This window comes from Erpetoichthys calabaricus, chromosome 13 (genome assembly GCF_900747795.2).
Source record: "Erpetoichthys calabaricus chromosome 13, fErpCal1.3, whole genome shotgun sequence".
NCBI classification, from domain to species: domain Eukaryota; kingdom Metazoa; phylum Chordata; class Cladistia; order Polypteriformes; family Polypteridae; genus Erpetoichthys; species Erpetoichthys calabaricus.
The window spans coordinates 106,051,120-106,065,213 of NC_041406.2; the positions used below are offsets into that span (position 1 = coordinate 106,051,120).

At 39.7% G+C, this 14,094-nt stretch overlaps 1 protein-coding gene across 1 annotated transcript in view; it reads right to left on the bottom strand.

Annotated features, from left to right (window-relative positions):
- The window catches only part of epb41l4b (erythrocyte membrane protein band 4.1 like 4B), a 547,093-nt gene that overhangs the window by 79,545 nt on the left and 453,454 nt on the right, over positions 1-14,094 (bottom strand). The window contains exon 17 of the mRNA XM_051936130.1: positions 9,440-9,561. Within this exon, the coding sequence (XP_051792090.1) occupies positions 9,440-9,561 (122 nt within the window). The remainder of the gene's footprint in view (positions 1-9,439; positions 9,562-14,094) is intronic.

Consider the following 14,094-nt stretch of genomic DNA (forward strand, 5'->3'; position numbering starts at 1 on the left):
CCACACCCAAAAGTGTGGCCGGAAGGAGACTGTGGAACACCTGAAGCACTTCCAGGAGCTGCCTCACTCCATTCATGTCTTAAAACACAGGATCACACTAAAGCAAAAATGTTTTTCAAATTCATTACAATATTAATCCAATATTTAGCATTTATAAAAAAAAATTTGAGATTTTATTTTTGTTGCCTCTATTTTCCATTATGAAGAACATGTATTTCCACCAGCTTCTTTGATGTTAATCTATAAGCTATGCTCAAAATTTCAATGTTGCATTGAACACTGTTAACAAGTGATTGCACTCTGTCTTCATGCCAATTAAATTTTGACTGCATTTTGCTAAAAGTGTGAGTATTGCTCCAAACAAATTAAGTGTCCCTTTTAATAAAAGCAAACAGAGCTTCATTTTAAGGTTTCACATTTGCAAAACAACAGGGATGAAACCAGTCACTGCCTCAGCATCAACATAGTTTCATTCATGTGAACCCAAGTTGGCACAGATTCCAAAGTGAAATTTCTCAGTGAGTTCCAGTGACATTCTAAAATAACATAATTTAGTTCCTTTTATGACTCATTCAGTGCTCAAGATCTGTAATAAGTTTAAAAATAATAACCAACAAAAACAACTCCGCTGTCTGCCAAAAAGTGTTAGCTAACAACCAGGTGCTGTGCTAAAATATCCTGTCAGTTTGGTAATTTCTTTAAACAAAAATGACATAGAAGTTTCTGGGTTTCCATGTTGAACAAACCTGAGGTAAACTAATCCTGTTTTAAGATAAGAATCTTTAGTCAACAACCTGAAATGTCACTTCAACAAAAGGTGCTTTTCTAAGTCTTGAGTGGCTTAACAGGTTATCTATCACTCCTTGCATTGACAGCCAAATACGAGTGTTCTGCTGAAGATGATGTGTGGCAGGGGCATCAGGTGAATGACATTTATCCATTATGTTCTAGAGTTTTTTTTTTATTCTTGAGACCAGAGTTCATACTTTCAGGACATCTGTATATTTGAAAAGTCTCAATAGCTTACTATCTTTAGTGATACTTAAAAAGGGTAATCCTAAAAGATCACATAACTTAGATCATAGTCCTGGGAAAACCACTTAGCACATTTCATATGATGGTATTGCAATAAAAATTGTGTTCATTGGATGACAGGAAAGACATGTTATTATAGCCGCAAATCACAGTTTTATCACCCCTTACCTTAACCTTGTTGTGATTATGCTACTCACAAAGATCAAAAATGGACCCAGGCCACATATAAAGCCAGACCTGTTCTCACTAGTGGTCTGAATCAAAGAAGCAGGTCTCAGCATATCAGGTACCCTGGCCTCAAACTCACATGGCAGGCTTATGCACTACACAGGTCCAAAAATAGGGTAAAGGCCTTAAAGTCGAAAATGTCCACTCAACTGGGAAAGGAAAAACTGTAAAAAAAAATTCAGACTCAAAAACAAAATTTTGAATTTTTTTTCAAGTGATATTTAAGTAATTTATTTCAAAAATTATAAAAACAAAGGTAACAGCAAAAGGAAAAAATATTACATCAAACAAAACTTGAAAAAACAAGTTAGAATCAGTATGATAATACCATTTGAGGGGGGACAAAAAACAAGAAAACCAGTAATTATAAAATGCTAAAAACAACAAACAGGGACAGTGATCAATCCCCATGTATCCAATTCATCAGCTTCTTCATCTTAAATACCACTGAGAAGAGTTCATCATCTGGCATTGCCTTAGGCTCATCGTACAGAGTGCAAGTAAAAACTTAGAGAGCTAGACATACAAAAGTAATGTTAGTCATAAACACAAAATTATCAATATACAAAATAAAAAAAATCAAATTATACAAAAAAAGGAAAGTACAAGAAAAGCAATAATCTCTCTCTATTATAAAAAAAAATCTTGGAAGGCTTGGAAGGGGACAAGATGTGATTTTCTCGGAGACACTTTAACGTCCCGTGGGTGGCAGGATATCACAGAAAACAACTCAGCCCCCCTTTTTCTCCTCGTCCCACTTGTCGTCCGCTCCTGCTCCCGGATTTCAGCTCAGGTGACTTTGTGTCCGTTTATTGGGTTCAGCAGAATCCTACGTCAATACTCAGCGTGGGGTCTGGGATATGGAGGTTTTTACCCTGATCCCTTCATCAAACGCCTTGTATGCGTCAAACTGCTTAGGTATAGTCTCCGTCACCTGAGCAACCCGTTGGAACAAGATTATGACTAGACGCCAAATGAGAAACATGACCTCCCCCCTTTATATTCAGACACACATTTTCCGGCTTTTCCACTTTCACCCCTATTCCTCTATTTATTTATAGGGGCGTGCCACTCGCCCCTTTCTATTCCACTTCACAAGGGATGACTCACTAACATTCAAACTTGTGCCTATTTTCCGGAGGGTCCCAAGAACTGTGTTCCGCGAGTCCCGAGAACACCCCTACATTAATGATACAGTATTCTCTTTTACTCATTTTAAACTTCTATTATTTCCGGCACACCAGTCAAACTATTGGAATTCCCCCGATCTACTCACTATGACTCCGTCCACCTGCCTGGAAATTCCTGTCAAGTCGTGCCTCGTATCGGCTAGGAGGAGGTCAGGGACTCCCCACGCAGGAAACGCCCAAGGCAGGCCAGTCCTAACTTTTACCAGATCTGGTCCTCCCGATCTGGCCGGAATCGGTCCTCTACTAGGGTCCTCCGGACGATCCTGCTCGAGGAGTCGTCTGCCCGTCTCCTGCCCCACGTTTGGGCGCCAGAAAACTGTGGACGAAGACTCAGACAAGACTGCAGGTGTGGTTATATAGCAGCTTTATTCTTCAGCGTCACAATGAGCAGAGTTTCAGAAAGCAGGCAATCAATATTACTTGACAGCGTCAGGGCTCTTCTGAACCCTGTCTGTCGGTGGGGGCAAAGTTTCATACCCCTAGAACGCGTGATTTAATATCATTATGGAATGCAACAGTCGACACTTTTATCTTACACAATCCTTGAGCCAAGTATTATCTCAGACCCCAGAGTTCCTTCTTCTATCTTCACCACAAGTTCAACGCCCCTTATGCCACGTTACTTCTTGGCCCTTTTGTTATGGCGTTCAGATGTAAATAGAGGAAACGGGACAAGGCAGACTCATGTGTGGAATGCTTAGACCTTGAGTGCCTTGGACAAATATTTTTCTGTTTGCTCATCAAAGCATGCTTTTACATAATGTATGGTTTCATAAAGCTTACTTCTGCTTAACTTCTCAGACATGGATTAGTACAAGGGAACGAAGAGAACATTCATCTTCCACACAAGGCAGTGAGACAAAAGGACAGCTGCTGTACAGGCTTTTAAATGTTCTAAGCGCACCGCAGCATGCAGATCACGCAGCTCAGCGGCAGCAGCAACAAGCAAGCAAGTAAGCAGCTGACTGAGCAAATAAGAGGTATAAAAAAATGTTTTTGTTTCCCATTGTATCACCGTTTAATAGGGGGTTTCAGAGGAGCGACCACATCTCCTTAGCATGCGTTCAGCCTCCCTCTTCATAACGCGAGTGGCAGAGACGCGAAGTGGCAAATATCAAGAAATAAAAAATTTATGAAAATGAATGAAATGAAAATAATCTATTTAAATTGTATATCCGGTTAACCAACCCCCGAGGGTGGGCGAGCGAAGCAAGCAGGGGGCGGAGCCCCTAGTTTACAATAAAATCATTAAATGAACACAAAAAGTTAAACAAACAGAAAACACACCATGACACCCCTCTGGCGAACTGACCAAGTACTATAATAAGTCAATGAAATTCTGCTTGGGAAGTTGTGGTGGTCCTTATCTCTATATTTTCCCCTAACATCAAGGGGTGACCTAAGAATCCATACAAATAAAATATCTCTGTGCAGGAATATACTAAGCTAAATGATAAAAAAATCTAGTCCCCCGACACCGCCCCCCCACCCCGAATAGCAACATTGTTGGGCTTTACATGCCATAAAAATGCTAAATGTGGTAATAGCAAGGAAAAAGTCAAACATTCCTTCCATGTTTCAATTAGGTTAGATTAGAAAAAATACATAACTCTGTGGATCAGCCAGCAAGGTTCAAATGGCCATAATACAAAGGCACAAATTAAATGTTGATGATAAAGTACGTAATGAAAAAAGCAGTTACCAATAATCTGAGATGTAATGTACTTTTTCTTTATGACTTGACAAAAACAAAACCTAAGCACTAAAAAGAAAATCTCAATGTGTAACCCGCGACTGATTTTAAAGTTTATATATTCCTGATTAATCCTGTAAACAGCAAAAGCAGAATACTTGTAGCGTTAATTACTTTCATTCTGGAAATTAAGACAAAAGAATATATTCTCTCCTTGGCAACACTGTAAAACCTTCATAAACTGTAAGAACTTTTAGTATTGCTTTACAGAAAATTCCTTGATGTACAGAAATATATTTCACTTTTTGAAAAGGTTTGGATACATACAATAGCCACCTTAATAAAAGGACAAATGTCTGTGTCTATCTAGTTGCTATGTCTGAGTTGCTAGGGCTTTTTTTAAAACAAATGCTTGTAATGCACCCTCTGTTGGAATGACAACTGCAATGCATTTTATTACTATATGCAGTACAAAATACTGTATATCCCAATAGATGGGTAACTGCAAACACCATTGGTGAGGTCTACGTTGATTACCTAGATTTCAACCGATCTTAGATGGGTAGTGTAAACATTAACTGATATAATACATTTGTAACACAAGTATACATTTTATCATTATTTAGTTTCTGAGCTACATGCATAAATATATCTTTTGAAGTGCAGTTTCATTAACTCATAAGGAAAATGCAGAACATTATACTTTACTGTATAATGTATAGTGTGAATAAAATACTCGCTATAGTGTAACAAACTCCTCTTTCTAGAGAAGAGCATGTGCACACAAATCCAAATTATTTTGATTTTGCTTTGATACACCTACAAAAAAAAAAAAAAACTTTTGCCCTCCACCACATAAACACTCTGGTTAAATACTACAAAGAAAAAGGTATGTAAATGGTAAATGGTTGATATAAAAATATATATGTACAAATATGAACCATGAAGATGAATTAAATACCTATGCATAATTTAACGAAATAAAGAAGAACTAAAGGATAAGAACTGCTAACCATATAACCATAAAGGAACATACTCTACATAAAACACAATACATGATACATAAGAAGTATGCCACTTGACAAACCTTAATAGTCTTTAGTGTGCTGATAGTACTTTGTAAATAATTAAGTGTTCAGAAAGAAAAGAAACATCCCACCTGGCCTCTGTAGAAAAGTGAAATATAAGCACTTACCAGGAACCAGAAGGAGGGTGACCCAGGTGTTGAGATATTTTTTGTTGACTGATAACATCCAACTTACAAGACACATATTTACCTACATAGTACAAGTCAAGTCAAGTTGGGGAGCATGCACTGGTACAATGCATTGCCGCACCCATTACACGATGAAAGAACTCGGGATCCTGGTTTGCAACACCCCGGGCAGACACGCGGTCCAGTCCCACCCTCCGGAAATGACCCTCCATCTGCCGCAGCCAGGGGTTACATGTGCTACCCCTTGGCCTGGTCCAGCCACTCGGGTCCCCAACAATGAGGATCTTACGGATCTCCCCCCAATCAGAGCCTCCATTGACTCACCGAAGATCACAGCATCGTCAGCAAAGTGAAGATCCGTGAAACTTTCTTCACCAACAGATGCCCCACAGCTGCTTGACCCCACGACCTTGCCCAACACCCAGTCCATACAAGCATTGAATAGAGTTAGAGCAAGAACACACCCCTGACGAACCCCAGAATCAACTGGGAAAAACACAGAGGTCCTGCCTCCATTCTGCACAGCACTCACAGTACCAGTGTACAGGCCGGCCATTATATCCAGCAACCTCAAGGGGATCCCTCGAACCCTCAGGATGTCTAACAGGGCAGCTTGATCAACTCAATTGAACGCTTTGCAAAAATCAACAAAGGCTGCAAAGAAACTCTGCCGATATTCGCGTTTGCGCTCCATGAGAACCCTCAGTGCCAGGATGCGGTTGATAGTAGACTTCTTAGGCATAAAACCAAACTGTTCCAGTCACTGGTAGGTGAGCAAGTGATCACGGATCCTATTGAGGATGACCCTAGCAAGGACCTTACCCGGCACCGAGAGCAGTGTTATCCCCCTGTAGTTGCTGCAATCCATGCAATCACCCTTTCCTTTCCAGATAGTGACGTGAAGTCCCGTTTTCCAGTTAGTTGAGATGATGCCAGTCTCCCAAATGGAAGCAAAGATTGCTTGCAATGCCAGGAGAACAGCCTTGGAGAAGTTCACCCCGGATAACACAGATCCCTGCAGCCTTTCCTCCCCTCAGCTGGTTCACCACCTGTGCAATCTCAGTGACATTGGGTGGTTCACAGCTAATTGGATGATCAGCCTCAAGAACCGTGGACCCAAAGATATCCAACGTCCTAGCCAGAGAATCAGCTTTGAACAACTGCTCAAAGTAGCCAGCCCAGCGGGTCACAACTGACATTTATACATAGTACATAAGAAGGAAAATATCCATTCATCCATCCATCCTCTTCCACTTATCCGAGATCAGGTTGCAGGGGCAGCAGCTTGAGCAGAGATGCCCAGACTTCCCTCTTCCTGGCCACTTCTTCTAGCTGTTCTGGGGGAATCCCAAGGCGTTCCCAGGCCAGCCAAGAGATATAGTCCCTCCAGCGTGTCCTGGATCTTCCCCGGGGCCTCCTCCCGGTTAGACATGCCTGGAACACCTCACCAGGGATGCGTCCAGGAGGCATCCTAATCGATGCAGAGGAGCAGCGGCTCTACTCTGAGCCCCTCCCGGATGACTGAGCTTCTCACCCTATTTTTAAGGGAAAGCCCAGACAGCCTGTGGAGGAAACTCATTTCAGCCGCTTGTATTCGCGATCTCGTTCTTTCGGTCACTACCCATGGCTCATGACCATAGGTGAGGGTAGGAGCATAGATCGACTGGTAAATTGATAGCTTTGCCTTACGGCTCAGCTCCTTTTTCACCACAACAGTCCAATGCACAGCCCGCATCACTGCGGACGCCGCACCGATTCACCTGTCGATCTCCCGCTCCATTCTTCCCTCACTCGTGAACAAGACCCGAGATACTTGAACTCCTCCACTTGGGGCAAGATCTCGCTCCCAAACCCTGAGTAGGCACTCCACCCTTTTCCGGATGAGGGTCATGGTCTCGGATTTGGAGGTGCTGATTCCCATCCCAGCCACTTCACACTTGGCTGCGAACCGATCCAGAGACAGCTGAAGATCACGGCCTGATGAAGCAAACAGGACATCATCATCTGCAAAAAGCAGTGACCCAATCCTGAGCCCACCAAACCAGATCCCCTTAATGCCCTGGCTGCACCTAGAAATTCTGTCCATAAAAGTTATGAACAGAATCAGTGACAAAGGGCAGCCCTGGCGGAGTCCAACTCTCACTGGAAATGGGTTCGACTTACTGCCGGCAATGCGGACCAAGCTCTGACACCGGTTGTACAGGGACCAAACAGCCCTTATCATGGGGTCTGGTACCCCATACTCTCAGAGCACCCCCCACAGGATTCCCAGAGGGACACGGTCGAACGCCTTTTCCAAGTCCACAAAATACATGTGGACTGGTTGGGCAAACTCCCATGCACCCTCCAGGATCCTGCCAAGGGTGTAGAGCTGGTCCACTGTTCCGCAACCAGGACAAAAACCACACTGTTCCTCCTGAATCTGAGGTTCGACTATCTGACGGACCCTCCTCAGAAAATACTATAGTGATAATTGCTGTGTTTGCTACTTTTTTATACTATTGTTTGAGCCATACACTGAGAATGACACTGAAATTTAACGACTTTTTATATATTCTACAAAGTGTGTTACATGGGTTTGACTTTACCATTTTCACTACAGTATGTAAAGTGCCTAATGATTAAGTTTGTCAGGAAAAGCACTATATAAAAAGTATTAATGATTAAACTGATAGTGGCTGATGATCATATGCATTTCATACACCACGTGCAGTTCTACAGCAGGTTGTTGGAGTATACACATTGCAGAATATTAAAACTAGATTTTACATTTCATCAATTGTAGAACATATGACGATACATTCAGATCCAGCTTCTTAATGTGGCTTTTCTTTTATACAATGGCATTCAATATTGTTTACAAAGGGCTGACACAGAACTTTTGGCAGAAGTGTTTGTAATATATTGTGCCATTTCTTTTGAAAAGAGCTGTCATCATTCTCACAGATTTATTCAGAGACCAAAATCTTCAAAAAAATGCTGTGATGAACAAATACATTTCTCTTTAGGAATGAAGAACATATTTGCTTTTGATGGAAAAGGTTGGAACAAAATACAAAGCAAAATCACAAATGATAGTAGACTATAACAGATAATATTATTAGTTAACGGAGACTCAATTTTTTTTTTTTTTTTTTTTTTTTTTTATACAGAGTTCAGATAAGTAGAAAAAGCAGTACGCATACTTTTACAATTGTTTTTAATTTTATAACATGGCAATGACGGTTTGTCACCTGCCAAAGTACAGGCACTGGCACCCAGCAACAGTAGCTTTGTGCCCGACAGCCAGTATAATTGCTACAAAAAAGGTTGAAAACCTTAATGTAGTTTCTCTTTCAGCTTTTTTTTTTTGGTGCTGGGTTCTAGCTCGAACTAGAGAATAGTGCTCCTTTGCTAACTTTATAGTTAACTTGGCTTCTAATTGCTATATTAGTATCACTGGTTTTCTTAGGCCAAGAAGCCCAGATGCAACATCAACAAAACAATTACTGCTTTCTAAGACTTGAGAAGAGTAAGTCTGTACTACTAACACACTAAAAGGATCCCATAAATGCACTTGGTTATGTTTACTGCTTACCAAAAGGCATTTGAGCTGTACACTAATTATAGATTTCCTACTCATCTCATCAGTTAGTGTATGGAGCCCTCAATTCTCTTGCTTTGCATTTAGTTACCGTGTAGCGTCTTGTGATAATGCCTTCTGTAAAGTTGAAATATAAAATTGACATTACTGTAAATATCACCAAGTAACTGCCCACTGGTGTTTTTAAATTATGCTGTTGACTACAACAGACTGTTAGTGTTGTGTATGAAATAACAATTCTGAAGGCATGAAAAGACAGGTCATACATACTGCTGGAGGTCCTGGAAATGCCTTAAACTGTGAAACTGAAAGGGATCATTTCTTCAAATCTGTTGCATACTAAAATATATCTAAAATAAACAACAGTTAATAGTCAGTATTTTTTCATTGGTTTTCTTAGTGAATATACACTCAGAAATAAAACAAAAGCTGAATTTGCTGAGTTCATAAGCATGGGAACCCCTGGCATTAAAAAAAAAAAAAAATTATACTACCTTGCTATTAATATTGATGTGCAGAGATGGCCAAGGGCCAGACACCTTGCTTGCATCCATTTCCACTTGCTTTAGACGTGTACTTGGCTCCTCGTAGCTGCAGGGGAGACCCGAATTGAGCTCTGTGAGACAAAGGAGAAAAATGTATGTTTCATTTTGTGGTCCATTTACATTATATCTTTTCACACACATACTTTATTATATATCGTAGCACTTGTGGTTGGTTGGCAAGCCAGCATATATCCACTACATCCTCTCAGTTGCGAGAAGCAGATCATAGACATGTTATATAGGCTCCAATGTCAGAGGTTTGATCCCCACAAGGGGAAGCAAAAGTGCACACACCTGATGAGCCTCAAATAGGGTGAAACATGTGTTGTGTACTCTGAGTTATTTGGCAGGTACTATATAACATGTCTATGATCTGCTTCTTGCAACTGAGAGATCATGGTGGATATTTGCAGACTGGCCAACCAACCACAAGTATTACCTGGCAGGTAATCCCCAAATAATCAGATTGTGATCAGACCAATGCATGTAATACTCCAATCTACACCCTGTTAAATAAGCAAACCAGCCGTCATATACTGAATTGTGTTCCTGGATCCAGTACAAGCTGGGACCAATGGCATAAGCTTAAATGGGTCCAACATGATATATTCCATTATAACATACCTTTGCATCTACGGACTCTGAATGGGGACCCCACCCTGCCCTCCAAAATCTTTTACATGCACATCTGCATACTTTGAACTGGTATGTCCCTGTTGCATCCACTTAAGTCCCTAGTACCCCCTTCCCCCAGTTTTTGAATTGGATACAACACCCCAGCAACAAGTTACAAACTTTTTAAAATATTAATTTGGATCTGCAAACTTTAAAGGAGGAACCCCAATCATTTAAGAATAATCCAAAATATAGTATACTGGCACTTATTTTCTTCCACTTCAAGCAAGAAAAAAATAACCCAGAAGTAAAAACATTCAATTCATTGTATTGGCCATCTAAATATGTAACCAGTAAAAATCATTCCTGTTAAAAGTAAAACACAATTTGGTGTTAACACTTTGTCTGCCTATAGGGGGAAAAAAAAAGACAAGCTTGAACATACAACTGATGAAAAACACAGTAAGAAATACATGAGCGAACAAACAACAAGTGAAAAAGTGTACATCTAATAATTATAGTAACAAATACTGAAATTTCATATTATATTCCTACTGATTACGTATTTCAATCCAAAAGAATATTTTCCTGTAAAATTGTGTTTTGCAATGACAATCAACAAAACAAGGGTCACTAGGAAAAGGATAAAATAATCTAATGCAGGAACGTTTTACTCATGTGCAATTGAATATTGTACGTTTAAGAGTAAGCAGCTTCAGTGACGTAAAAATACAGATAGTATTACTATTTCTTTTTTGGCTAACAACTTTATCCAAGGCAATATCTGAGATTCAATGGTTTAAATGTCTTTTGTTTTTCCAGTTGGAACACAGGCAGGTTAAGTGAGTTGCCCATTATACCACACTGCCTGCCAATAATATCAGTCCTTGTTTTTTTATATATATATAAAAAATTGTATACAGAAAAGTACTTAGTTACATAGTACTTCAGCTATATCTGATTAATTGACAGCCCATTGTGTCTCAATTTCACGGACATGGCCAGGTAGTACAGCTAGTTTATTAATTAATTGCATAGTGAATTAGTTAAAGCTGTTCATAGAGCTTAACAGATTGTAACTAAAACATATACTAGCAACCTTCTAAAAGCATAAAAAACATACAAATAAATAAAATTACTGTTATTGTAGTAAATGAAGGAACATACAAAAAAGTACACAGCTTGCATTTTCCAGGCAAAGAAAACATGGATATTTGCTTCATGAGATGATCATCCCGATGATACTGTATATCCAAGTGTACTTGGGGCAAGTCCCCTGTGATATAAAGGCTCTAATATTAATGCCTTTCTTCTGGAGAAACCAAGATTCTCAATGTCAATCAAAAACTACAAATGAGTGCAGTGAAAAAAATGAAAACACCAACTCGTACAGAAATAAGACAGCCATGATTATGGCTTAGTAAGCTTCGTGACAAAGAGAACCTATAAGGTTTGGACAAGTCTTCTAAACTTCATTTTACTACTGTATTTTGCTAATTGCCTGTGTTTAAGGTGCTAAGTGATAACACACTGTATGTAAGAATCTCTCTTGGGAAACATGGAGCTATGTACAGTACTAAACATCTTTAATTTTGCTTTAATACGTTCTTTTGGGTCAAATGTGCAGGTTTACATATCACAAAGTTACATAGTATAGAGGACTTTCTGAGACTTTTCAAATCCCAGAGATGGCATATGGAGTGCTATTCCATGAGAAATTAGCCAAGTACAGCCATAGAAGGGAGTGGAAAGTCCATGCTAAAGTCTGCTTAGACAACAAGAGATGGGAAGTGGAAAGCGTTTCATTCAAAATTCTCACCTGGGGCCTCATGTATAAACGGTGCGCACGCACAGAAATGTTGCGTACGAACGTTTCCATGCTCAAATCGCGATGTATAAAACCTAAACTTGGCATAAGGCCACGCACATTTCCACGGTACCTCATACCCTGGCGTACGCAATTTCTCCGCTCGGTTTTGCAGACTGGCGGCACCCAACGTCAAAGCAGTGCTACTGTTTCTGTGTGGTCACCCTTTCTTTCTTAGATCCACATTCCTGACGCGGCTTTCTAAATACACTGAAACTAACTGCATATTGTTTATTAGTGTAATGTATCTGATTGTAATTAACCTGCAGCAATATAATGGTACAGGGAATAGCCATAGTATTCCAAATACGTTTAAGTACGTTTGAAAGAGACAGTACTTCTGTTATAAATTATTTCATCGAAGGTGGCGCATGGCGCAGCAAGCCTCTTGCGTGAGACACGACCAATCACTGCACCACCATGTTCCCATGTTTAATAACATGCTTTCATTCCTATCATCATGAAAAAGATATCACGTATACATCTCAGTATTTTAATTATTCAGACAGCTGTAATATCATGAATGTAATGGATTATGTGTCCTGTCGGAGAAAGAGAAAGCTCGTTTAAGAAGCAGGTAGTGATTCACACACATAGAAGATCAAATACAGAACAAAGCATTTAACGTGCTACTTTAGTTACGATGGGATTTGAGAAACTAGTAAAATAAATGATTTTAAGATGAAGTTTATGATGTTCTACTTTAATGACAAAATAAACTACGTAATTAAAGTGGAAATTTCGAGATTAAAGTTGACATTTCGTGCTTTTTTCACTGTACCCTAATAAGCTTTCATATGACACTCAGACGTTGGGCTACAAGTCGCCTTTTCACACCGACTTTGATATGTGACAACTTTTTTTTTATTTCGGGCACTGTGTGACTTTGTGAACTTGAGTGAATCTGTCACTCAATCAACTTCCTTTTGTTGCTTATATAACTGTTTTAACCAACAAATAGTATGTTTTTCTTTGCCTCCATTTGGTATTCGCTGAAATTCTTCTGTTTTTCCTCGTACTTTTGCCATTGCCTTTTAACAGAACGCTGGGCTTAAGGGCTATTTATATTGATTTTAATATTCAAAGAGGCGTAATACTGGGAGGAGTTGGGGTGGGACAGCAAGCGTGTGCATGTGCGTTTATTTCCACGCTGAGTGGGATTTATGTAGCGGAAGAACACGGAAGTTGGCGAACGCACAGATTCCTGCATCTGGATTTTTCTGTGCGTAAGCACATTTCGGCTTTTGTACTTACGTCATGTTATAGTGCGAATTCTACGCACGGCGTTATGCATGAGGCCCCTGGTGAATTAGGTAGTCAGAAATGTGCCAGATGAAAACCTCAGAACAGCTCAGCATAGTGAACGTTGTTAAGCTTATTAAATGAATCATACACTGCATTCAAGAACCACAAAGAGACAATGCTGCATGAAATCATCACAACGTGTTAAGAAATATTTTGGTAAATTCAGCCTTGATCCAGAAGTGAGTTCTGGGCTGGGAAAAAGGTGGGGTTCTACCGTAGCATAATTAACTTTGACCAGTTGGTATATGAGCTCCCAGGCAGGAGAAATGAGAGGAATTGAGAGTATAAGATTATGTGATTTATGAGAAAACAAGATAGCTAATCTGATTAGTACACTGAAAAATGTCCTGCTTATTAAAGCCCAAGCATGATAGGCAAATAGTCATTAACTTGATAGATAGATAGATATTCTCAAAATGACCATGTTTTGCATGGTCTCAAACATTGTATTGTGTTTGAGATCCTGGATGTTACCAATAAGTGGATATGTGAAAATAAACCATACCTTTAAGTCTGCCTCTATGTAAAGAGACAGGACAGCATTTAAAGATAAAATAAACAGCACCAAATTAAAAGGTGGTTGTCACTAAAGATAAAGTCTCTCTGTTAAAGAACAGGAGATCCTCCTGTTGCTCTGCGATATGGTTGAATGACATGGCAGTGAAGAATCTAATCCGATAATTGACAATATTGTCCTGTACTAACATTGTCCCAGACCCTGGATTTGTAAGGATATCTTGAGCATAAATTTCGAAAAACAAAAGAAAAAATTGAGCAAGTCACTATGAAACCAGGTGGCTAACTGAGGGCATAATTT